This window comes from Prenolepis imparis, unplaced genomic scaffold (assembly GCF_030444845.1).
Source record: "Prenolepis imparis isolate NDT839.2.m4 unplaced genomic scaffold, iyPreImpa1.0 SCAF_5, whole genome shotgun sequence".
In the NCBI taxonomy this organism is placed as follows: domain Eukaryota; kingdom Metazoa; phylum Arthropoda; class Insecta; order Hymenoptera; family Formicidae; genus Prenolepis; species Prenolepis imparis.
This window is the reverse complement of record NW_028141163.1, coordinates 17,064,633-17,091,455: the sequence shown is the minus strand read 5'-3', so window position 1 is coordinate 17,091,455 and position 26,823 is coordinate 17,064,633. Positions and strand designations below refer to the sequence as shown.

Below are 26,823 nucleotides of genomic sequence, written 5' to 3'. Positions count from 1 at the left end.
AAGCAGTGGTATCAACGCAGAGTACTCTTTAATTACGTAAGTATGATATTTTCGATTGATATATTTTCTAATTTAGCATTGTCAACAGACAAGACTTTTTGAGGCGTTTAGTTTCATAACATATATAACTTTATAATAGTTAGTAAGATTCTAGTTAGTAAGATTTCAAAAAATTGTTGCATATATAAATATAAATATATATATATATATATAAAAAGAGAACAATATCATACCACTTATGCATGAGCGCGATGGTCCCATTTCGTAAATTCATATCGTATGTCAGTAGCCATGTGATACATTCTCTGAAATAATACGATGCAGCCATAATTTACGAAATGAACCTATTTTATATATTAGCAGAAGAGTATAATAAATCTATTTGAAAAAATTGTCATTACAATATCAAAGTGCTAAGAATGCCAAGAGTGGGTTGTGCAATTTTCAAATTTCTTCACGAAGAGTATAGAGAGAAATCGAATATGTATGTTTGTCGTGTTTGCTATTTCTTCATAACTTTTGTTGTGAAGTATATTACGATTATTAAATAATATAAGTAATTTTGGGGAATATATAAATATTTGTGTTCTATCTACGAATTATATTCTAGCTCTTTGTTTCAAAAATAGATTAAATATAATGTATTTTCTATTATAAATATATCATTTTAACAAATGTATTTTAGCAATATTAAAATGAAATGTGCTATTATAATAAGCATCGATACATTTGCAATGTGGACAAATGAGTTATACGAAGTTATTACGAAACTTGGCAATATATATACGTGTATATCCATTTCCGAGTTTATCATATATATATAGAGGGAGACAGAGAGAGAGAGAGAGAGAGAGAGAGAGAAAGAAAGAGAGATACTATGTTATTATTATTCGTATTAATAAATTGTACAAGTATATGAGCAAAAATTAATCATTATATTTTACTTTTGTTTGTGTGGAATTGAAAGTGATGGCCAAAGTGTAATTTCATCTTTCTAATGTATAAAGAAAACAAATATCACTTTCTCAATAAAGTTATTATAAAGAAGAAGTAATGAATTTCAGTACAATGCTAAAGAGTAAATCTCTGCCTCTAATCCTATTAATATTATCTAAATCTAATATATTATATTATGTTGTATTATGTTATGTTATATATAATTGTACTTCACACATTAATACATTATGCTGTTTAATTAGATATACTTATTAATTATATTTACACACACATATGTATAATTATAATATTTATTATAATTATAATTATTTTCTATTTACATATATTATATTATAATTTATATATATATATATTTATATATATTATATTATAATTTATATATATATATATATTTATATATATTATATTTATTATATTACATATATTTTATTAATATATTATAATTATATATTATATATATTTTATTAATAATATATTATAATTATATATTATATATATTTTATTAATAATATATTATATATATATATATTATATATATTTTATTAATAATATATATATATATATATATTTCTTATTTATTTTTCTTAGAAATAATTTAAATGTAGATATAGAGAGTGGCTCACAAGTCACTTTAGCATATAAAAATTTAATAAATGTTTTGTTAATTAAAAATTTTAAAGAAATTTCTAGAAGCAGCGTGTCGCACTTTGGAATAAGGCGCCATAACAGGGTCGGCAACCTCGGATTTGACGAGAGGGTGCAGCGGACTGCAGCTGCAAGCGATTTGACATTCCGGACGTGCATATGATTGGAGCGACCAATCGGAAAGGATTTCTCGCTCGTCGGCGTTTCTGACGTCATCGCGGAGTGCAACGTGCGAGCGGCAGTTGGCAAGAGCGTTTGGCGAACGGGAGTCGTGCAAGCACGGACAACACGTTGAGGGTATCGAGCTCGACTGAGCGAGTCTGTGTTGTTTGAGTGGATTTTGTGTGTGCACACAAGGGAAAAAAAGGTGTCACCGTGGAACTCGCGGCGTCGAGGGTACGTATACACAATATCGACGATTATATATACACGCGGGCGAGTTTGGTGGCGAGAAACGCTAGGGGAGGGAAAGAAAGGCGAGAGCTCGGCTCGAGCGATCCTCAAATATTGTTGTTGCCCCTTTATCGTTCCTGGAACGCGCGGCCCCTTCGTCAGTTCAGTCGCTCAGCTGCCTCGCGTACTTGCATGTACCTGGACCGTTGTCGCCGATATAGCGAGATATAATTGACCGACCACGGGATCGAATTCCAAATCGCGCAATCATGTTTCGCACAAAATGGTAAACCTGCGTTTCCGTCCCTCCTCGCTTCGATTTTACCCCGTCTGTAAATCGGTCGATCGTTTTTCTCGAATCGCCTCGACCTCTTCGCACAATTGACGCACGATTGACTTGTAATTTTAGGAAGAATTAATCTCTGTTTTTTCAGCAAGGAGCACGATCACTCGTCCTTTTACAAGTTCTTACAAATGGAGCACAACCATAAGAATCTGGATTGTTATTTTTTTTACTATTCAACGTGCAAAAAGGTGAGCGAGTCGTCCTTAAGAGCGTAAGCTTTCGTCGAGCCGAAAATCTAGCGTCCCCCCCCCGAGTCGCCTCCCGTTTAACGTTTATCTCGGGGGAGGAAAAAAAATTCAATTTTACAATACCGTTCCATATTGCTCGCGATCTCGCCGAGGTTAGGTCGGCCATTTTGATGCCGTGTTGATAAGATTTTTTTTTCTCCAATACCGTAAAAGTTCAAACATATAAATTCGTGTAAATTCGAACCCTTATCAGTGAAATGTATCCATTTGTTTAATTACTTACACGTGACGCAGAGACTTTTTATTCGTTTTTGCAAAAAGTTAATATTAATAAAATTACGGTTATTTTATTTCATTCTATTATAATATATAATATTTTAAGTATATTTTCTTTTTGCTTTGCTTTGATAAAATATCTTATAGTATTCATACATTTCTGAGTCATAAATAAATGATTATAAGTAAGTAATAGATGAGTGATTATACATTTATATAAATATATCTTAAATATCGATGATATAATTTGATAAACTTTTGATTCAGTCTCACACTTGCAGTATTGATGACATGATTTGGCATTGCAAGTGTGCGTAATTATCTTTGTTGGTTACAATATTTTAACTCGACTATTAGTGAATAATTTTTATTTTTAATCATTCTTTTTATTCTTGCAGGGCGACTTTTGCCCATATAGACATGAACCATCTGCTCTAGGTTGTGAAACTACGTGCACATATTGGCAGCAGGGAAATTGCCTTAATGAGCACTGTAATTTCAGACATATGGAATTAAAGGTAAATATTTTTACTAGACGAGATTGTCACACTTGATCATGTGTTAAATAAACGATTCGATTTGTGATAGTTTGTATAAACATATTAATTAACGCAAACTTACATATTTACTGATTCACATTATGTATTTCAATTTTATACGTGTAAAATAGTTTTGCTGTATTGTATAATGATATAACGCTTTTCATTTAACTCTTGAAAAAATTTATAAATCATCCAAGTTATTTATCTTTCTTTTTCAAGTATCACAAAAACTGCCATTAACAATAAGTCTTGATAATATTTTTCAATTATATAAATATATATACAGTGTATAATTATAGCTAATGTCTGTCCCTTTTTAAAAATATAAATCTGCAGGGTTTAATGAATTAACATGTAACAACTTTATTATTTTCTCTTAAAATAATTATTGAAGTAAATAAGCAATGCTTATTTAAGACAAAATAATTTGCTTATCATAATGATATTCAGTGATATTCGGTCAAGCTATTTTAAATATTAGAATTTTTATAGATAATTGAGAACATTTAAACCTGTTTTTTTTTATAGAAAAATCGCAAGTCAATTCCTTGTTATTGGGAAACACAACCTGGAGGATGTAGAAAGCCACATTGTTCATTTTTGCATTCGACTGCACGCAATATTTCCAATGACCCTATCAATCCTGTGAAGACCACAGAAGTAGCAACAAAATCTCCTAACCAAGAATGGCTCAATCGTCAAGGTAGATGTTATACTGTCATAAAATAAATTTTTTAGATTGATAGCAATGAGTAAAACTCATTCGCTTAATTGCAACTTTAACTTTGAAAATTTTGTTTAAGAAAAAGATTTGTATAAATGGTTTTACACATTAATGATTTGATAAAGACACATTAAAAATAGTATTTTAAATTTATTTATATCAATACTATTTTAAATTATTCAATATTTATTAACAAATTAGAAAAATTAACGCTGGTTATTTTGAGTTAATATTGTAGAATCATCTATATATTTTATATTTTTATCTTATATATAATGATAAGAATATATAAAATAAGATAATCAGGTAATTAATATCATGCATTTATAACAATAACTATTGTTGTATATGGACAAATATTTTTACATTTCTACTTTTTTGCATTATAAAGATGATCCCAAGTATGATGGCAGCAGTACTACCGAGTCGGACCAAGGTAGAGGAAACAGCGAGGCCGGTAGTTTTATTGGTAGTCCCGCCGTTGATCCTCTCATCGTCAAATTTGAAGAAGGTATGAGGCTTTACTAGCCCCCCCGTCCATCTTTCAACGTACATTATCTTACGTCAGCTACTCTCTCTCTACCGCCTAGCTTGCAAACAAATATGAATCTCCCGAATGCGCTCGGTATCCCGAAGAGCCTGACAATCCCTAACAATCCTAACAGCCTCAACATCCCCGGTAGCATCAGCGTCACAAATAACCTAAACGTCCCACCGCCGACCAATTCGCAATCCTCTCCCTGCCATCACACGCTGTCGTATCCGCATCATCAACAAAATTTACACTCTCACTCTCCCGGGCAGTCTCTGACGTCATTGCAAAATCAACAGAGCTCCCCGCTTCTCCAGCAATCGCCATATACGTCGATTCATACGCAGCAAACCCCACAACCGCAGACCTCCCGATTTCCCTTTCCGTTTCTCGGTATAACGTCGTATAGGAGATTTTAAAATCTACGAAAACTGTGTTGTAGTATTTACCACGACATATGTATGATTTTCCTCGTTCGTCAACCAAGTGACAGGAAAATACTTTTGAAGAATTCACGAACATTTAAAACCTTTCAAGTTTTCGACGATTAAATTATATATTAAATTATATATTAAATTATATATATTGATTCTCTGATAGAACGAGTATAGTTGAGATGATTTAAATACATTTGGTATAAGCAATGAATTGCTGGTGAATTGCTACGAAAGTATTATTCTGCGTGAAGAATAATATGTGTATATCTTTCTATATATATAGCAGCGAAAGATACATAACGAAAAAAAGCCTGTGTCGATTTTAACATAATATTTAATTCACGACGTTAGGTCATACTACATACACAGAATACATTCCCGATACTCGATCGACCTCCACCTTTTAACTTGTTTCGTAAAATGGATCGATCTAATGAGATGCAACTAATGCAAAAAAAAAACATTCATGCTACTATATCGTATTATTGTGAATTGCAGAGATACGATTTTGTTAAAGATCCTCTTTTACATTGGTTGCTCTTGTTGCGGCGATCATGTTTATGTTTGTGCGACTTACCATATTACACAAGCTTATTTATTCGTTCATTCGTGTGTTGTCTTGGGGAAAAGGTATATAACATACAGTATGTCTACATAGATCGAATTCACATTTTTAAAGAATTGGCACTTATCGGTAATCATAATATGATCAATTGCCCAGTCGTATTAATCGATCTTATTGATAAATCTAGCACACGTGTTGCCACGAAAAATTTAGTAGTGAATATCGATTTTTACAGGGGCTGCTATATCTAAACTTTGCCTAAATTAGCCCTCTAATCACCTATGGCTATCTTTCTCCGGCTGCGGTCCAATCGGGCACGAATTACCAGAATGGTCTATATTAAGAAAAATGAGGTTCAAGTGTCTTCGTCAATGTCTTCACATGCTGTAAGATCGCGAAAGCGAGAACGTGCTAGACGAAAAAGAAGATAGCTATAGGTCGTCGCTTTATCATACACACACACACACACACACACACACACACACACACACACACACACACACACACACATACACACACGCATACATATAAGCACACAACATACACGTACATACACATACATTTTTTTACATTCGTAGAGATCTTGCTTTTAGTTGCGGAAAGCTGGAATTTCAATGTTAATCGGGGTTATTACTCTTGTAATACAACGAGTAAGCCCTGCTCGTTTTTAGGTTTGCGTCTCTGACGAGAGAGTGTTTTGCTAGCATCTAGAAAGTTTATTTTAAATATCGCTCCGCGCCCTCCCTCCCCCTTCCGGATGAGTGGATTTGAATCCCTTGCGTGGCCGATTGAAGGAATATTATATATAAGTAGCATATATATATATATATTCGGATTAGCCAATATGTACATCTCATTAAACCAAGGAAAAAAAAAAGAATCCTGCGCACTGTTCTGTCGGTCACGTTTTGGGCTGAAATAAGTGCAATGGCGGAGAGTAGGAAATATAATTGAGATATTTATGTTTCGAACCAATAAGCGCGCGAGCATGTATGCTTTCTTTGATGTCACGTACTTTATTATTATGCGTGATGTAGAAGGAGAAGGAAGAAAAGGATAACGAGAGGAAGAAAATGAGAGAGAGAGAGAGAGAGAGAGAGAGAGAGAGAGAGAGAGAGAGAGAGAGAGAGAGAGAGAGAGAGAGGGAGAGAGAGAAAGAGTGAGAAAGAGAGGGAGAGAATGAATGAATGATTGACTAGAAATGGATTAGAGAGGAGAAAGAAGGAGAAAGAGATTTATATAATGAAATAATATTCGCGCGCGAATCCGTGTTTAAAGATTTAGACAGATTCCTATCGCGTCCTAGCCTTGTGTTTTACGCGTGCACGAATAATAATGCCTTCATATGTTTTGGCTTCTCACGTGAATTTGAGAATTTCAGGACGGCGAATATGGAAATAACGTGATAATCGCGCTTCACACGGAGCCTGAGCCGGACGATAATTACGCAAATTTTCGCAGACCACGATTAATTCCGGTAATGTTGTATCCTTACGACAAGGGAAATTGATAGAAAAAAAAAAAAAAAAAAATGATGAAGTATATAGATTTAACACGTAAGTCAAGCGTGACCTTTTAACGCTCTAAAGAGAGCGTCTAACAATTCGGCTTAGAAGCTTGCTTTCTATACGTGATAATGTTTAAACGCCGAGGACGTTTATCGTATATCGAGTAAAAGAATACACGCGCGCGCGATTGCCAAGAGAATATTACATATTATACTGATTCACTTTTTACGAGTTTCCGTATGATAATAGGATATATAATAACCCTTAATTGAGGCGTTGAGAACGAAAATTGAGGTAACAATTTGAAAGAAAAAAAAAAAAAAAAAAGAAATTAGTTTAATATCGATAATAGCGAAGAGTTTCACACAATTTAAACACTTGGCTTTTATTTTTTCAGCAATACGAACCTAATAATCCTTTGTTTTCAGCGCCTCAATTCTTCTGATATATCGCACGTTTGATCTTGCGGGCTCGTTAGATCAGCAGAAAGATTTAAAGGAAGCTCTTACTCATTAAATGATTTGTCAAATTATTAATCTTGCACCGATGGAAAATTTTATAATCAGGGAAAATGTATGTATATATATATATAATACTGATCTTTTACAATAGTAATAAATCGCATCACTGCTGAACGAAAAAGAGAATGGACAGAAAAACGTAAAGGGACATCGAGAAGAAGTAACGTAAATCATTTAGGAAGACTCTGCCGGTTTTTTTCCGGGTTTTCGATAGCGAACTTTTTTTTTTTTTTCTTTTTTTTTCGAGTCAACGGTGCATATGATAACTTGGTAGACTAAATGATATAGGAGGCGAAGCGTCCTATCGTTGTGAAACACACACACGCGGCGAAAAAAAAGGAAAGAAATTATAAAATTTTATGGGAAAATTATTGAAATAAAGTCGAGTTGGGTGAGCATGTAATAGAAAGAAAGAAAGAGAGAGTGCGTGTGAGACTGAAAGGAGAAAGAAAGAAACCTTAAATTGATAGATTGAATGCATACACATCACATATATATATACGCGTATTTTTGCGCGAAAAATACATGATGCGAAATAGAAAAGTAATAATTTTTCTTATACAGATATGTTTTACACGCATATATATATATATTATATTTAAATATATATTAGAGAATTATATATATATTTTTTTTAGTATGATCGAGATTATTATCGATATATAAGGGACTGTCGGCTTTTTTTTTTTTTAAATACTTGTGTATTCAACTCACGGTTCTACCGCGAAAAATTGGCTCGTGTATTTCAATCGGCGAGAATTTTGTGCCGTACAGAGTCGTCAGTCCGCTTTTGTGTTCGCGTAAATGCCAGAGTCGTGTTTTTTTTTTTCTTACGAGGTATTTTTAACAGGCAAATTAAAATAAACGCCAAAATTAGGCGATCATCCGGATAGATTTGCGACGATACGTTTCTCCTCTTTAAAAAAAAAAAAAAAAAAAAACGAGAACGACGCGCGGATCTTCCAAGATAGGGGCGAGTTTGATCGAACCTGGATCTAGAAAATCTATGTACAAACAAAAAAAAAGATAAAACGTACAGGAATATGAAATATGGTTGCGCGTGTGAGTTTGAAAGGCAAACGAGTTTGAATAAGGAAAAGATGCGAGGATGGCTATTGAAAGAGAGGGAGAGAGAGAGAGAGAGAGAGAGAGAGAGAATGTGTATCTGATAAATAGATGCGAGAGATATATAAGTATGAAAAAAGTAAGGACCGCAGCGAGATGGGTCCTGTATCTCTGCCCTTCGACGAAGGGTCTTTATCTAATGCGAATAGAGTCTCGAAGGACGAAGCGATCACCACGTGCGTGTGCGTGGAAGATCGTGGGTCTCCCTTGTATTTAACATCTATTCACAATTATTAATTATATCGAAAGCCGAAAAGCTTTATCAAAGGATTCTGCAGGCCTATTCCGCAACTTTCGATGCACAGCGCATTATAATAACTATATATAACGCATTCTTTTTTTTTCACACATAGGTACGAGTCCTGTAACGCATGCATAATTACGATGCATGCGTTTCAAGTTGCAGAATAGGCCTGCTTAGTCGCGATGACGATGATACCGCGAGCTCGCCGCGCGCCGCTAGATCTTCTCTTCTGGTCGTTAGCGAGTCGCCGCTGTGCATCATCTGCATCTGTCGATCAATTACGGTGTATCGTTGACCGTAAAATTATTAATATCATTATATATAGGCGGTCGTGCCACGGGCTCGTGATGCTCGTTGTCTCACTCGGACTGCGACTCAGTAAGCGAGACAGAAGCGCGTCTCGTATAGATCTTTACGAAAGTGTATGCGAAGGTGTCTCCTCTCGATTGCGATTAAGTTGGCGATTTATGCGTATCCGTAAGATCGTCATGACCGATCGTATTGTAAGTCTAAATCTCGGGAGACAGCGAGTATATTGCGCGATGTTTTCTCTATACATCGCCACAGCCTGTGACTCATTTAAACTTGTCCGCGTTATATGCGTGTGCGCACTTGAAAAGGTGCGTATGTAAGCGTAAACTGAAAGACAGAAGATAGAGAGAGTGTATGAGAACACAGAGAATATTATATATATATGCATATACATTATGTATATATATATATTATATACTATATATATATATGTTACATGAGTAAAGGAGGCGATTGCGTGCAACGCGATTCTCGCCTCTCGATCTTCGTTTTGTGTAAGATCATTGTTTATAGCGATTTGTTAGTTTGATTTTTTCGTCTGCATTTTTCTCTTCCTGTGATTTATAGAGAGCGCAAAGAAAACGACGAGCAGCATCATCATCATTGTATATGTATGTATCTCGCGACTATATCGCGCCATCGACGCTCTTGCATTCGACGAGGAAAGATCATTCGGATCAGCTCGATCAGCTGCTCTTTTTTCTCGAGGAAAAATAAATAAAAATAAATTAAATAATTAAATTGTACGACGGAGAATGTGTCACGCGGAATGCAGACTTTGTCGATGCGCGAGTGATCGCGAGAGCGGAATGTCAGAGAGCGAATGGAGAACAACTGTTTCCGATCGCTCCTGTCCGGTTCTCTGCTCTCGTTCTCCGAGTCTCTCGCCGACTAAATCTCTAAACGACTGTCTCTCCGATTATATTAATAACTTTATATCTTTTTACCCTACGCGTTTTTCTCTGACTTCCCTCGACTCGCGACATCGAGCGATACCTTTTGCAGATGCGTGCGGATGTTCATCGAGTCGCGAGTGACTTTTTCACGGCCGTAAGCGCGACCGGAGCCCCTTCCCCAGTTCTCTCTTATAATGTTCTCTCTCGTTATTTCATTTGATTATTCTCTCTTTTTAGTTTTCCTTTTTATTCCCCCCCCCCCCCCCCACGCATTTTGGCCTCGGTCGCGTGGCGATCATTCGACGAACCTTTAAATTCGTTCAAGTAACGAGTTGTCGACGTGAGTCGCGATTCGCGGATGTAAACACACGGTCGAGCCCGCGAATCGGGATCGTCGGTCTGTCCCGTGGACGAGAAACAGACGTTCGCAGCGCGGACGAGACTCTCGGGGATGTTCGGAATAGCGGAATGCGATCCCTTAAACTTGAGATTATGACGACGAAGAATGACAAACGTCCGCGATCGTCCTTACGTCGACTCGTTACGGCTTCTCTCGTCTCGAACGCGAACGATAGAGAAGAGACAAACAAATAAACAAAAAAAAATTAAATAAAAAATAAAAACGAAAGAGCCTTTTTTCTCAGCCGATCGACGGCTGCGAAATATGTGGAAGAGGAGAAAGATTGATTGATTGCTAAAGAGTATAAGCGATGCGCAATTTAACTATAACGAATTGATGTAAGCGAATGGAAAAATCAATACTTTTCATTGAGATGATATCTGGATTTCAATAAACTTGATACCTCGAAAACCATCCGGACAATCGACCCAGAGAGCCGAGCATATGACCGGTATATAAATGTATAAGGTGTGACAATTTTTTTTTGTCCCCGGTATTTATCCGGCAATGCTTCTCTCAATGGGTCTTCTTCTATTTCACTTCTTTCCGATTCCATTCACCGTAATTTCATTCATCTTTCGATTATTTTGTAAAAGAATTACTTTCGATATAATTTTTGTAACCACGACGATCCGGTCAAGATTTCTCCGACTTTGTGCGTTTTCGTTTTTCTTTAGACTATATAAATTTTTTTTGATTATATGAATCTAGAGGATTGTTATATAAATTGTACAAGTAAGTATTGTGATCGAAGTGTGAATTATAAAAGTGCGTCGACGATAAGAAGCACTTCCGTCTTGCACAATTTCGTATCCGGCAGCGCAAAAGAGAGATCTGCGGAGAAACCAATTTTAAATTGATAGAGATAAGAGAGAGGAAAATCGAAAGAAAGAAATGTATGTATGACGAGAGAGGAAGAGAGAGAAGTGAAATTTCTTGATTGTGTTAAGGATGTTACGGATTAAAGCTCGATTTATAACAATCGAGTGTTAGCCAAGAAATGTGCGAAGGAGAGGATATAAATAAGGATATCACACAATGAATTCGAAGTTAAGATCTAAAAGTAAAATCGAGAAAACAGAAGGAAAAGAGATAACGAGAAAGATCCGCTTAGAGATAAATCAAGAACAGAAAAAGAAATGTCGATTACGAAAACTATCGAATCCTATCCAGATTTTCCCAACACAGAGCGCGCAAAACTCGAGATTATAATTTACAATATAAAAAAAAAGAGCATTTTGAAAAAAAAAAAAAATCATTGCGATTGCCTGCGAAGAAAAATCCGACACACGATATATAGATTCTCGATCATTCCAATTTTCGATTATTTAAAATAAAATTAAACCCACAATTTCTGAGAATGATGGATGAGAGATAAATTACCGAAACCGTGATCGGCACAGATAATCTAGTACTTTATAATCTAAAGGGAGAGAGAGGGAGAGAAAGATAAATGCAAGAGGAGAGAGAGAGAGATAAAGCTGATTATATCTAATATATTAATGGCCATCAACACAAGTGATGCCTTCGAGTAATCCGGACGATTATTTGATCCAACGTATCTTCGTATGTTTCTATTATTTGATCCAACCTATGTTTCTTCCAGAATCCGATAATGAAAGTGCGCCGTCACCGGTAAAAGCGCAGCCCAAGGTACCTTACTGCAAGACCTACGAACAGATGAGACTAGAGGAGATCCAGGCGGAGAGCGCGGCTTATTACTCATACGAGGCTGGAAACGATGCCAAACTTTTCAGCAATCAGGCGGATCTCGGCAAGGCTAGGAGGATCTCTAATCGATGGGTAAACTCCAAGATGGAACAACCAGTAAAGAAGTTAGACTTTCAAGTGTTGACCCTGGAGGAGATCCGACAACGAAAGAAGGAGAAAGAGCTGGTCGCTAAAGATCTTCTGATGGACACGTCTGACGAAGTTGGAACGGAGCCTCCATCGCCGATCGAGGCGACGAGAAGCACGAAGAAACGTTCGATCGAGAGCGTTGAAGAGAGCTCGGTTAGTCCGGCCAAGAAGCGCAGGACCAGCTCCGAGTTTGTCAAGAGTAGCGAACCCATCGTCAAGACGCCACCGATAAAGCTGCGAAGGACTCTGAGAAGCGGTAGTATTACGAAGGAGACGGAACCGTGCAAAGACACAGCTGGAATGAAGGATCAGGGCGACGAGGTAGAAGGTTCGTGTCGCGAGAGGCTGGAGAGCCATAGCAACGAGTCTGTTAACGCGAACAGGAGAAGCGAGGTGGAGGTCAGACTGTGCGACAGCAGTACAAACGAGGAGAAAACTCAAACGCAACCGGAACAAGGGACGGAAGACAGGAAATCGGTAGCCACCTACACCACGGAGGATATTATGAGTAGTGCGTTATTGGCTGGTCAATCGTATACGAATACCGAGGAGTACCTAAGAATAGATACATCGTCCGATGATATTATGAGAGATATCGAAGACTTGCTCAAGTAGAAAAATTGCGGTTTAAGCGACCTTAGACGAACCTATGCGTAAGTACAGATACTCACTGATGTGAGTATTATATTGGACACTCTTTTTCTTCAAGATTGAAAAATATTTTTTAAAATTTTATATAAAGTATAATCTATTCTCTTTTTATATAGTATTTAAGTAGACACAAATTAAAAATCTCTTAAGAACCTCTAAAACCACTTTAAAAAAGGATTATATCATTACGATCTCTTATATCATTACGACAATTAATTAATCGGTTATATTGGAGTTCCATTTTAATTTCTGTAAATTGGTTACGTGTTAATTTTATTATATTTCGAAATATATAGCAAATTAAAAATATTAGTTTCAATATGTACATAAATTAGCATTTCTCTTATATCTGATCTCAATAATAATTCATGTTTTTTATTTTAATTATGAAATTCTCGAGAAAAATTGAAATAATTAATAAATAGAAATAATTAATAAATAATATTCCGCACGATATTTCAAACGTGTAGAGTATAAATATCACTTAGAGAGAATGAATGAAAGTTAAATTAAAATCTAGTAATCGGATTGATACGGAATGATATTTCGTTGCACAATTCGAGATTAATAGATAGTAGATCTTGTTTGAAATACACGCATAATATTACGAGAGAATGTAAATTCTATACTTCAAAGTTTTAATACTTACTTCAATCGATTTTATATATGTATATATGTCTTTGAAGTTAAGACTCTTGATCCCTCGTTGACATTATATCATATTGAAGTATGATGTCAAATCATGTGCATTATTTTCTTGCGAAATACATCAGAATTGTCAAAATAAATCAATTCTTTTTTTAAAATTTATTTTGTTATACTACCACTTGATATAATATAGATCAGTAAAATCAAAGATTATTTTTTTTGATTCGTTAAATTAATAAATAGCTGATCTTCTGTCACAAGATTCATTCATATTGAAAATAAGATTACAATATAAATTATATATGCATTTAGTAAGAAAAAAAGTTTTTATCGTATCGAATCTATCAAACGCGAGTGATAACATATGATAAAACTAATCTATTTCGACATTTCTTAAAAAAAAAAAAAAAAAAAATTACTTCAATATGATTATAGGAAACGGGAGCCTTAAAGACTTAGGCTATATCGAATGTATTTATTATATATTATTATTTTTAAAGCCCTGTAAACATTTCTTTTTGTACCAAATTACGTGATAACTATAATAATGTTATAGTTGTCTAGAATTATATGATAATATTATGGGTGTGTATCTACACACACTGTTGCAATTTTGCAATAAATGTCTGCTGGGCTTTATACTTTTAACTTCTGATATTACTTCTCCTATTCAATAATTCACTAATATATCACAAAGATATAATTTTTTAAATCAGCTCAGAGAAAGAATATTAAACATGTACATTTTTAAATAATTTTATAATTTTTATCGATATTTATTAACTAATTGATTATAATCAAAACTGTCATATTAGTATTAATTTAAACTTATCCACGGAGTGGTTTTTTTTTATTCGCAGAAGTAATTCAGGGTTAATCGCGCCAGCAGATCTATATCGCAATAGATAATTTCTAGTGAGGATTTAGGAAATACAACGTGTCTTCGAATGTAAATTAATTATTAAGTCGAAATAAATATACAATTGTTACATTTGCAAGGTAAAACGATGGTCTCTTTCTGCTTGCACACATTCCGCTTTCCTTTGTTTCTTATAATTGGTTCAATTGTTTCGATTTGGACGATAATACAGGAGGGATCGTTGATATCTTTGCGATTATCGATTATGCTAAGAGGATTAACGAAACGGCATCGAGATACATATGAATTATCGGATCGAGATGAACACGTTCGGGAAGGAGTTGCGCTTGATTTCTAATAGGAAATCGCACGAATCGTTACTTATCTTGATCAACAATCGATATCCAATATTAGATACATGGTTTACTCTCTGCAATTAATATTTCATACAGCAAGAACGAATGTGTACCCTAGGATCTCGCAAACGGATTGTCCGATTAGAAAACAAGCATTGAGAGAATTCTCGATTAAATGTACATACTATTTATTTAGAATGCATAATCGTACGCTTAACATATCTGACCTAAGGGAAATCACAACCGGCACATTTTCGCGGTCCTTCTTCTTTTTCTTTCTTTCTCTCTCTCTCCCTCTCTCTCTCTCTCTCTCGAACCTTGCACCGAATATAAATTACGAATTGATTTTATCAAGTGTATTTAGAGAATTATAGAGTCAACTATGTATATATTTATATATAAATGACTGGGTCGAGATATTCTTACGATGTACACACAACAAACTCACGTTTATTATCTCCTGACTTTCTCCGCTCTGTTTTACACGAGTATAAATAATAACGTAATACCGACTTAGAAACTATTTTTATTTCCCTTTCTCTCTCGCCTACAAGAATTACATCTACGAAACGTTGCGAATAAAAACTGCGAGAATTCTCGAGAGCGATTTCTCACTCTTTTTTTCCCCTCTCCGATTTTCACGCTAATTATTTTTACACGAGTTGCACATTGCCGATGATTCATATTTTTTTTTTTCACCGCGTCTCACCTTGCCCGATTCTATTTCAAAGATATTGGAAGTATAATTGTATATGAATAAAATGAAGCTGTGTAATTATAAAATTGTGCATAACGTGAATGTGATATTTTGGAAGATTTTTCATATACATATCTTGCCGATCATTGATATTGATACATTATAATAAAAAAATTACCACGAGCTGATTGACATATGTCTTACAAAGATTGTGTGTTCTTATGAATTATTGGATTTTTGATAAAGTCTTGAAATAAAGTGGAGAAATATCTCTTTGCGCGTGTTTACATTACGAACATTGTTAGTGAAAATTGCAAAAAGCAGCATTAATTATTTGTCTATAAATAATAAAGAGACTCGATCGGGAAGATGTTAATCGTAAAGTGTAAATATTAATTTTTATTACAGGATATTAGGAATTTAATTTTAACGAATGAATATTTGATGAATAACATTCACATCATCATACACAGAAATTGATCGATCCGCCTATTGTAATCCAATTCGGCATGTCACACACATTTGTATTGCAATTATATAATTACTACACCGATTTATCACCAATATACAAATAGATTCGATCAGAATCATTTAATTAAAATTTTAGAACTTTATCTTCACCGAATAGTATAGAGCGGATTCTTTCGTGTCTCGGATGATTCTCTCACGCGAATAAATATCAGCGAATTCACGGACAATGTTGTTTCTTCAGGGAGAGTTTCTGTGTGTGAAGTGATGTTCATGATTTGCGTACTTGCCTTACAGAAAACGGAAACAGTGGACGCGAACACGGACAAATCAAACTCGTTTTCACGCAGAGCTTTGGCTTAAACGAAACGCACGGGTGCGATTATAGCTCACTTCGATTTTTTTTTGCTGCGAGACAGAGTCGCACGCACAAACAATCAACATCATAACGTGCGGAGACTTTGCGCTACGATCACGCGTAACCGTGTGTGTCGTTTCCTTTTTTTTCCCTTTACGATAACGTAAACTAGATAGACGAAGAAGCTCAAGTCTACGGAGACGAGGTCGACGTCGACGACCACCACGGTCACTGCAGCCTCGGTGACCAATATTGCGCCGCCATGTCCGGTGCCGGTTGACCTGGTACCGCGATCGGCACACTCACGCCAGGCGATATTAGACCTGTAAGAGAATCCGTTTGACAGTCTAATAAATTTCGTAGAATTTTATTAAGTATTTTGCGTGCAAAGAAATTATGTGCTTTCACTTGCTAGTGCTAGTCTCTCATCGGTAAACATTTATATATCATTTCGTAGCTGATTTATTAATAAATGTTAGTAATGATGAGAGATAAAAGAAGGTCAACAGTAACCAGAGTATCTCTCTAAATTTTGATTTATTTTTCGAGATGCTGTTTGTGTCTATATTAATCTATCTATGTATATTCGTCAAATATTATTTTATCATCTGGTTATTATTAAGAGATATGTGCGTAATAACACAAAATTAGATCTTTTGTACAGCACGCAATTTTCTCTGTCAACATAAGTTGAACATTACTAACACCTACAATCCATTGACTAGAAATAAGAAGCGCTCAGGCGGCTAATGTAGGCGATGCAGGCGAGTAGCTTTACGGGGGGGTGTCTCCCCATAAAGCTAGATCGCATTTTACTGATATAACGAGATGGGGAAATTTCTCACGAGATCGCGCGAACGGGAATACTTTGAAGGGGGGCACCAAAGGGGCAGGGGAAGACAGAAGCGTGTATAATCCATTACCGGCGGGCTCGATAGCGTGTTATCCATGGTAGCCGTAGTAGTAGTCCATCGGCTAGAGTGCAAGCAGCGAATGCAGTGAGTGCGGTAGACACTCACCGGTCGAGCTGGCGTTCTGATTGTACTGATTGAGACCCGCCGCGTGATAGGGCTGCGTGGGGCTGCAAGTGGGTCTGGCGCCGTAGCCCAGATGAAGGGGCTCGTAGCTCGGCGGTCTCGCTACCCCGCACGAGTAGCCGTTGTCCCGTTGCTGAAGACACGCGCCAGGACTCGGTCCGACGGTCATACCTACGGTCATGCCCATCGGACTCATACCACCCCCGGCGGACAGCGAGGACATGCTGCTCGTCGTGTGCTGGTTCTGCTGACTGGCGCCCGACATCGTGAAGCTCGGCATCGACGTCATTGGGCTGTAATGAAAAAAAAAGGATGACGTGACGTGTGATATCAATGTTTTCTCTTCTATTATAAAATATCAAAGCTTCTCTTAGCATATTTCGATAACACTTTATCGAAATAGTATTGCTATTAAATATTTTGAGAATTAAAAATGTTAAATCTTTGAGAAGAGGAATTTTATTATGTTATTATGTTAAGGCTCTTGGGTCCTCACCGCGACCGTGTTAGATTGTGACGTCAGAAGCGAGAAAGCACACGCTAAAAATTCTTTTACCAGGAACCAGGAGCCTTCATTTTTTAATCTGCGCATATTTGAAATGTGTCCATTAGTGGACGACTGATTGCATCGCGGAGCTAATCATCAGTTTAATATCTCCATCTCGGATAGCTAGTCCCGGTGAAAACTTTTTTCGCGTTTTACTCTCACCTGTACGAGTCAGGCATGCTGGGTATTCCGGGATATACGGCGGTGGGCGCGAATCCGTGGTGTATTCTAGGGGGCGAGGGTGGCGCCTGCGGAGGCGGCTGGCCTCCAAGTATCCCCGAGGGTGGTGGCGGAGTCGGGTGACCAGCACCCACCAGACTAACGCCGGCAGTGTGTTGCTGTTGCTGCTGCTGTTGCTGCTGCTGCTGCTGCTGCTGCGGTGGCGGATTATCCCTCCGTTGCGTGCGTAATTTCTCCTCGCGCCGCCACTTGGCCCGCCGATTCGAAAACCAGACCTGAGTTAGTGAACGAGAAGACAGACGAAGATACAGGTCAATCGCTAGGCTACGAATCATTTTCGTATCGGTTGATAATCGTGGACGAAATGACTCATTAAGAAAACGCGTCGCTTCTTGCGAAGGTCTGTTACGAATTTATGTTAATTTTTTGATTAATGATGATTTTTATGATCATCAATCTTTGGTGTAATAAGATAAGTAGACCTGTATATGTGCGTAAAGAATAATATCAGACTGTATTATATTATACTGTTTTTGATACAAATGATAAAAATACTGAGATGAAGTTATAATTATTATCAATTAAATATATAAAAATTCACCAGGTCTTATAATACGTGAACAATGAGTAGTCCGACTTAAAATCAAATATGATAATTGAGATCTTGACATAAATAGAGAAACACGAAACAATCTGATAATTGTTATTTTCCAACAATATATTAACCGATACTCGCTATTTAATATTCTCTTGCTTTTTTTTTCAAGAAAAATATCGTGCTGTTATTTTTTATTTAACGGTCTCGATTATTCTGCTTGCTCTTATGCATTTTGGCCAAGGGTATGCAGTATTGCGCCGAATAGTCACCTGTATTCGAGCTTCCGGTAGGCCGATCTTGCCGGCGAGTCTCTCCCTGGCGAACACATCTGGATAGTGGGTTCTCTCAAATTCCTTCTCGAGTGCGTCGATTTGCTCGTTGCTGAAGCTCGTGCGATTCCTCTGCAGCTTCCTCTTCAGGCGAAGACGGGCCTGATCGTCATCGGCACCGCCCGACACGCTGCCGGCGTTGCTGTTGTCACCCCCGCTGTTCGTCTCATCCGAATGCGCGCCACCCTCGAGCTCGGATACTGTAATAATAAAATATATCGTCCATCGTTATCAACGTCCGTCACCAGGGGTATTAAGAGCAAAACTTCTTCATTCATATGAATTAAATATGGCAAGAATAAAATATAATATGAATAAATTTGTATTAAAAGAATTTCTTGCGAATTAACTTTTTATTAAATAATAGAATCATATTATTGATTTAATCCTTTCACAGGTCAATTTTTTAAAATTTTATCAAGGCGATGCAAATATATTTAAGAATTTTTGAAATACACTCACAACAGTTTTAAATTAATATATTAAATAATTCCTTTATATATCTTTGATTATTCAAGCTTTAAGTGAGTCATTAAACATCATTTATTAAACTTTATAAACTTTGATTTTTGTAAAGTTTTGAAAATATTTATATTCAATTTGCATAGCATGAATACCGAAGACATACATGTGTACCAGAAAGTTTAATAAATATTCATAATTCTTATAAAAATATTAATATATGACGTTTGACACTTAAATCTTGAAGACTCAAAGATATAGGTATATAAAGGAATTTTATTTAATATATTAATTATTACTAGTATTTAATGTTTACGAATGTATTACAAAACTGCAACCATTGATGAATTTTAGCCACAATTTGAATGGGAAAAATTAATTTCAAACTCGAAAAAATGTTTATTGAAATTAAAATCCATGATTCAAGAAAATTACACATTTGAATAATGATTTTTGTCAAAATATCGATAAATCTACTTGCGAACAAGTTAAGCTTTACAGAAATCGCTCCTGGTTGTAACGGAGGAGGAAATCGGCGATGTATTATCGATGTCAGGATGTGTGATAACGTGGCACACGATTTGGGGTTTCGCTTACTCTCCCCTTTCCCTCCCCTTCCTCTTCTTCACCCTCTGATTTTCTTATATCAATAGCTACACGCGTTATATACATTCGCGTCTTTGTACGTGTATCTATTCGTATACGTATATGTGTATGTATACGTGGACGCGCGTATGTGAAGGAACACGAGCGGTATAGGCAGGCGTCGCCGGGTGAACCTTATCGTCGGTTTCTGGGTGAGCGCGTCGAGGCGTCACTGGGTTTGCTTCGACGACGATGAGGGGAACGGTGCGGAGACACAGGGTAGAACGAGAAAAGGACGATGAAGGAGAACGCGCGGGGATGAGGCTACAGGGTGCCCGATAAGACGACGAGCGTCCCGACTCCCGACCACCAGTCGCCGGCCACCCCCCTACGAGATATGCCACTGTCATTTCGCGACTACCTCCTCTCCAACGGAGAGGCTCGAGTCAGAATCTGGCTCGATGTGACACGCGACTTGTCGCTTGTGTTATCGAAACTTAATTATATATATATTAATTATATATTCTATATAATTAAAAAGTTTTGTCTTTTATATAACTAGAACACAAGCGCGCGCCATTCCTCGATTTTATATAAAGAAGAATGATATTTATATATTAAGTTTGTTTAAACTTGATTAATATTTTTTGACAGAAATCAGCTGATTAAAGCGTTAATTTGCTAATTGAATTTTAAAATAAAAATATGTTATAAAAATTAAAATAATAATGTTAGAAATAATATGTTATAATACTTTAAACTCGAATAATATTTTTGACAGAAATCAGCTGATAACTGTCAAAAAATATTAATCGAGTTTAAGGTACTTTAGCTTTTATTTAAAACATATTATTATTTTAATTTTTATAACATATTTTTATTTTAAAATTCAATTAGCAAATTAACTCTTTAATCAGCTGATTTCTGTTAAAAAATATTAATAAAACGTTAATTTGCTAATTAAATTATTAAAATAATAATAGATTATAAAAATAAAAATAGTTATATATTATAAATAATATGTTATAATGCCTTATCTGTGATTAATATTTTTTGACAGAAATAAAAATATATAAGATATGAGAGAAAATATATAAGAAACAATATTTGAAATAATTTGTGCAAAAGTTTGAAAATTTCAAATATTATTTTAAATACTATTTCAAATCAGAATTCCTGATATTTCTATCAGAAATATTATTTCAATGAATAATTTCAATCATTGCCTCTTAAATAGCTATTTCTTATATATTTGTACTTCTATCATCCTTTTGCATTTATTTAAATTTGTATTTTTAAATAATCTTTTATTTCGAAATCCACATGTCTTCAGTAATTTTGCATTTAAAAAGTGTCCATCACTGAATGTCTATTAGTAGATTTTGTTTTCCATATTGCATATCTATATATCACTATATCGTGACGATAAATAATTATGTTAAAAGATATTTGATGGGAATAAATAATATTTAATTTTATAAAATATTAATTTGTTGATATATTATTACTCTATGGGATAAAAAAACATATAATGTTAACCAAAAAATCCCAGATACCAGAAATAGCTGTTATGGTTGAGATCAGATGTAAATATTGCCGAAAGATAAGAATAGTATATCACATTTTTCATATATGTTATCAGATTACAAGCGTCGGCGGAGCTCGGGGGTAACGAAAACGTCTGTAATAATTGTCGTATGAACGGCAAAATCCAGGATACATCCTCCCAGGCTCACCCTTTCGTTCCCTCCCCCACGTGATTCGCTCGAGGAAGCTGGCAGACGGCCACGCTAGTAGCGGCAAAGTTCTCGCGGCTCGGTAGGGTTGGTTGCCTCGAACTTCCTCCCCCGCGTGTTGAGGAGAATCGAGTGCGACGTTGGCGTACAAATTCTCCGGTCCCCAACCCCCTTTCCATCCCTCTCCAATGTCCTTCTCCTCCTCATCCGGCAGCCTCGGGTTGCTCCTTCGTAATCGTGTACTGCAAACGATATCTTTAGGGGCGGCCCTTCGTCAGTATCTACGGCGCGGGGTAAACGTTACGAGGGTGTCTTAAGCGGTAATTAAAACCGCCTTATCCTCCTTCCCTTCCTTCCCCCCCCCCAATTTCCTTTCTCCTCTCGCCCCTTCCGAACCTTCCGGAACTCGAGGAGCAACTTTGGGCCTTCGCGGTTCCTGGATCTCGTCTTTGCCATCGCGCTCATCGTTTCTACGCGGTGTGCTCGCGAGTTTAACAGCGATGCGAAACTCGACGCGAACGTCGAGCATTTAAGGGGAAGAGATTTGCCGTCGGAGCAAGTATAAGTTGGGGTGAATTGACGAGGTGAACCGGCAACCAAAAATTTCTACCGTCGTTTTCATAATATTCCAAACACATTGGACGATCCCCAGTGATAAATATATCGTGATTATTAAATTATTGGTGAATTTTTTTCTATATATTCGGAAATATAATTTTTGTTAGACGTAAGATCTGAAGAATTTTTAGCTGATATAAAACTAATGATGTTATATATTTAAATAAAAATGATTTTATTTTATTAAATTGAATAATACTTTGCGAGTTCCTATTAATATTTTAATTCGGAATAAAATTTTCAAATCGAGAAAAGGATCGATTAATTCATAAATTTATCCCTTTTCTAAAAAGTGCATGTTAAGTCGATTCTCGCAAGTATTGTTGCCTCTTTTCCGCGATGCTGATTGGTTATCTCGATGTGTGCTGCGTTGTACATTACTTCATATTGATAAAAGCCTGTCAAGGTTGAGCGACGCATTTTGACAGTTCAAATGTATATACGCATTTTGACAGTTCAAATGTATATATTGAGAGGTTAATAGTGTATTCAATTTGTGAATGCAATTATTGTGGTTTATATTATGATATACATGATATTATGTGTACATATCATTAAATTAAATTAAAGAAAATATAGATAAAGAAGACGAAGAAAGGAGGAAGAGGAAGTAGGAAAGAATAGAGAGAAAGGTATGTGTAGTAAAGTATATATATTTTATAAATGTAATAAATAAAGCATTATTTAATCCAATTTACATTATTTTATCAAGAGTTTTATGCGTTATTGTTGTGTAGATATTATTAATAAAGTACTATAGTTAAATATTATTAATGTTATTTAATTTTATTGATAATTAATATTATTTAATTTACTTATAGAATATTAAAATATTAAAATATTACTAAATTATATATTACTTCGTTAATGTTTAAATATTATTAGTTTTAATAAATTTTTTTATGTTTTATTTAAAGTTATAGAAAAGACCAATTATTTTTTTAATTATACCATTAATTTTATTACTCATAGATAGAGAAGAATAGAAAGAGAGAAAAAAGAGTAGGAAAAAAAAGAGAGAAAAAGAGAAAGGAGAAGAAGAGAAGAAGGCTTTTTAATTAAAATTGAAGAGAAAGAATAAGCAAAAGAAATAAAGAAAAAGGATTGATTGAATGACTGAAGGAAAAGAGAGAAGAAAAAATATAATATTAGGTAATATTTTTATTAAATTTTTTAAATGTTTTAATATTATTATATCTTTAATAATTTTTAAAATATTTTATTTATAGTTAATATAAAGGAGAGATGCATTATATTATTAATAGACAAAAATAGAAGAAGAGAAAGAGAAAAAGATAAAGGGAGAGTAGAAAAAAAAGCTTTATTTAAGATTAAAGAAGAGGATGAATAAGCAAAAGAGAAAGAAGAAAAGAAAAGAAGAAAAAGGAAAAGGGAGAAGAAGGAATATATTAAGTAATAAAATTTTTATTGAATTGTTTAAATGTTTCAATAGTATTATAATTTTAGTAACTTTTTAATTAATTTGTTTTTGTTTCATTTTATTAATGTTAAAAAAGAACCAAATTATTAATTATTAATTATTAATTATGTTATTAATTATATTATTAATAAATAGAGAAGAATAGAAAGAATGAGAGAGAGAGAGAGAGAGAGAGAGAGAGAGAGAGAGAGAGAAAAAAGAGTCAAAAAAGGAAGAAGAGAAAAAAGAGTAGAAAGCTTTATTTAAAATTAGAAAAGAGGATGAATAAGTAAAATATAGGAAGAAAGAGTGAAAAAGGGTAAAGAAAAAGAGAAGAATGAATTTAAAATTAGGTAATAATATTTTTATTAGATTTTTTAAATATTTGAATATTATAGTTTTTTAAAATGTTTTATTTATAAAGTTCTTAATGAAAACAAATTATATTATTAATTATATTATTAGTAGATATAGAAGAATAGAAAGAAAGAGACTAAAGAGAAAAAGAGTGGAAATAAAAGAGAGAAAAAAGAAAAGGAGAAAAAGAGAAGAAAGTTTTATTTAAAATATAAGAAAAGGAAATAAGAGAGTGAAAATGAATAAAGGAGAGAGAAAGAAAAAGGAAAAGTAGAAAAAAGCGAAAAGTTTTATTTAAAATTAAAGAAGAGATGGAGAATAAAAGAAAAAAGGTAAATGATTGAAGGAAAAGAGAGAATAAGGAATATATCAGATTATAATAATTATTAGGTATTAATTTTTTAATTGTTCGAATATTATTGTAATTTTAATAATCCTTTAAATATTTTATTTAAAGTTAAATGGGCTACTTTCGTGACAGAATTAAAATGTTCAGTTTAAAATGATCCGTGGCTATGATTTGTTAAATTTGAAATTTTATTAGAATCATCATAATTTCAGATTTGATCAATCACAGCACACTAATCACAGCGTACAATTCATTTTAATTTGAATTATTTTAATTTTGTCGTGTAAGGGCATAGGAGACGAATTATAATTATTAATTATATCATTAATTTTATCATTTATAGATAAAGAATAATAGAAAGAGAGAAAAAGAGGGAGATAGAAATACAGAGAAAAAAGAAAACAAAGCTTTATTTAAAATAAAAGAAGAGAAATATTAAGCAAAAGAGAGGGAGAAAAAAAAGATTATAGAAAAAGAGAGAAGAAGGAATATAAAATAAAGTAAATTATTTTTAAATATTTTATTAAAGTTAAAGAGATGAATTGTATATTATTAATTATATTATTAATAGATAAAGAAAGAAAGAGAGGGAGAGAGAGAGAAGAAAAGAAAAAAAGATAAAGGAAAATGAAGAGGAAAAAAGGAGGAAGTTTTATTTGAAATTAAATAAGAAAGAGAATAAATAAAAGAGAGGGTGAAAGAGAGAAAAAGACTGAAATAGGAAAGAAGGAATATAATATTAAGTAGTATTTTTTCAGAATTATAAAATATATTATTAAATATAATTAATAAGTTTTAAATATTATTTATATTTTTTTTTTTTAAAACAAGGTTAAGATTTTATTGACCAACACTGACTAAGACTAATTCTTATATTATAAGACTTTTTATTTGGGCTAGCGAAAGGTCTCGGGTTCGATTCCCGATTCAGCGACTTTCGGATCTATATTTTTCTCGCCTATAATTCTATAGGGAGGTTATAGGGGATTCGGGAAATAAATCTCGAATTGAGATTATTCCCAAATAAAAAGTCTTATAATATAAGAATTAGTCTTAGTCAGTGTTGGTCAATAAAATCTTAACCTTGTTTTAAAAAAAAAAAAAATTCGACTGGCAAATCACATCTTACATATTATTATTTATATTATTTATATTATTTAATTTTTTAAGGTTCCTTGGCATTTGCTGCGGCCATGTTGGAATTTGACGTCGAAGGTGAGAAAATACACGCTAAAAATTATTGCGTGCTATTTTTAGATAAAAAAATATTTTGATGAAACATAACTTCAGATGGCTTTAGCATACTTTTAAAATAGTCCGAAAACTATTCTTTCCCTTCGAAAATCAATCAACAATCGTAAAATGATCGTGATGCAGATTTTGTCATACGAAATGCGCAGTAGAAATGAGTTTCGACATATATTACCGCGATATATGCATGCAGTTACGCATAACTCGTGATAACGTGCAGACAATGTACTGTTAAAATGTATATAAGATTAATTTTTTGCACGTTTTGAAATATCGAAAATTAAAATTTTTAAGCCGCTGATCCCATGCGACGCAATCTTATTTTATGTATATCAAGTTAAAAAATTTGTACGCTGGTGTATGTTTGGTACCAAAAGATTCTGTAATCAATGTACTATTAAAATGTATAATCGATGAATTTTTGGCTCGTCTTAAAATATTAGAAATCGATACTTTTTTGACGCGGACCCTGTGCGACGCATCTTTATTTTATGTTTATCGTATTAAAAAATTTGTACGCTGTTGTCTGCTTGGTACCAAAAGATTCTGTAATAAATGTACTATTAAAATGTATAATCGATGAATTTTTGGCTCGTCTTAAAATATTGGAAATCGATACTTTTTACCGCTGATACCATGCGACGCAATCTTATTTTATGTAAATCAAGTTAAAAAATTTGTACGCTGGTGTCTGTTTGGTACCAAAAGATTCTGTAATCAATGTACTATTAAAATGTATAATCGATGAATTTTTGGCTCGTCTTAAAATATTAGAAAACGATACTTTTTTGACGCGGACCCTGTGCGACGCATCTTTATTTTATGTTTATCGTATTAAAAAATTTG

At 34.4% G+C, this 26,823-nt stretch overlaps 2 protein-coding genes and 2 long non-coding RNA genes across 11 annotated transcripts in view; 3 read left to right on the top strand and 1 right to left on the bottom strand.

The window, feature by feature from the left end:
• The first annotated feature begins 1,831 nt into the window (after positions 1 to 1,831).
• On the top strand, positions 1,832 to 13,390 carry LOC145936199 (uncharacterized). 2 transcript variants are annotated; one of them, XM_083038145.1, is made up of 6 exons: positions 1,832 to 1,998; positions 2,430 to 2,529; positions 3,204 to 3,323; positions 3,876 to 4,050; positions 4,463 to 4,582; positions 12,218 to 13,385. In XM_083038145.1, exons 2-6 carry the CDS (start codon positions 2,470 to 2,472, stop codon positions 13,084 to 13,086), a joined length of 1,344 nt encoding a protein of 447 aa, XP_082894271.1. In that variant the 5' UTR covers positions 1,832 to 1,998; positions 2,430 to 2,469; the 3' UTR covers positions 13,087 to 13,385. The 2 variants fall into 2 exon arrangements, with proteins under 2 accessions (XP_082894271.1, XP_082894270.1); XM_083038144.1 differs by lacking the exon at positions 1,832 to 1,998 and adding an exon at positions 2,070 to 2,281 and having other exon boundaries at positions 12,218 to 13,390.
• An 886-nt stretch (positions 13,391 to 14,276) lies between these two features.
• Positions 14,277 to 26,823, bottom strand: part of LOC145936196 (paired box protein Pax-6) — a 128,594-nt gene continuing 116,047 nt past the window's right edge. For 3 of the 5 annotated variants that reach the window (XM_083038129.1, XM_083038127.1, XM_083038128.1), the window contains 4 exons: positions 19,140 to 19,399; positions 18,255 to 18,547; positions 17,528 to 17,838; positions 14,277 to 16,831 (listed from right to left, as the gene is read on the bottom strand). In XM_083038129.1, coding sequence (XP_082894255.1) covers positions 16,737 to 16,831; positions 17,528 to 17,838; positions 18,255 to 18,547; positions 19,140 to 19,399 — 959 coding nt within the window. In that variant the 3' untranslated portion in view covers positions 14,277 to 16,736. Of the gene's footprint in view, positions 16,832 to 17,431; positions 17,839 to 18,254; positions 18,548 to 19,139; positions 19,400 to 26,823 lie in introns of all 5 variants that reach the window. The other 2 variants (XR_014425337.1, XM_083038130.1) reach the window with 2 other exon arrangements.
• LOC145936203 (uncharacterized) lies at positions 22,885 to 26,353 on the top strand. 2 transcript variants are annotated; one of them, XR_014425338.1, is made up of 4 exons: positions 22,885 to 23,232; positions 23,573 to 23,752; positions 23,830 to 24,013; positions 25,897 to 26,353. It is a non-coding gene; the product is annotated as an uncharacterized LOC145936203 (long non-coding RNA). The 2 variants fall into 2 exon arrangements; XR_014425339.1 differs by lacking the exon at positions 25,897 to 26,353 and adding an exon at positions 24,177 to 24,218.
• Positions 24,246 to 25,380, top strand: LOC145936204 (uncharacterized). 2 transcript variants are annotated; one of them, XR_014425341.1, is made up of 3 exons: positions 24,246 to 24,373; positions 24,489 to 25,226; positions 25,298 to 25,380. It is a non-coding gene; the product is annotated as an uncharacterized LOC145936204 (long non-coding RNA). The 2 variants fall into 2 exon arrangements; XR_014425340.1 differs by having other exon boundaries at positions 24,255 to 24,373; positions 24,486 to 25,226.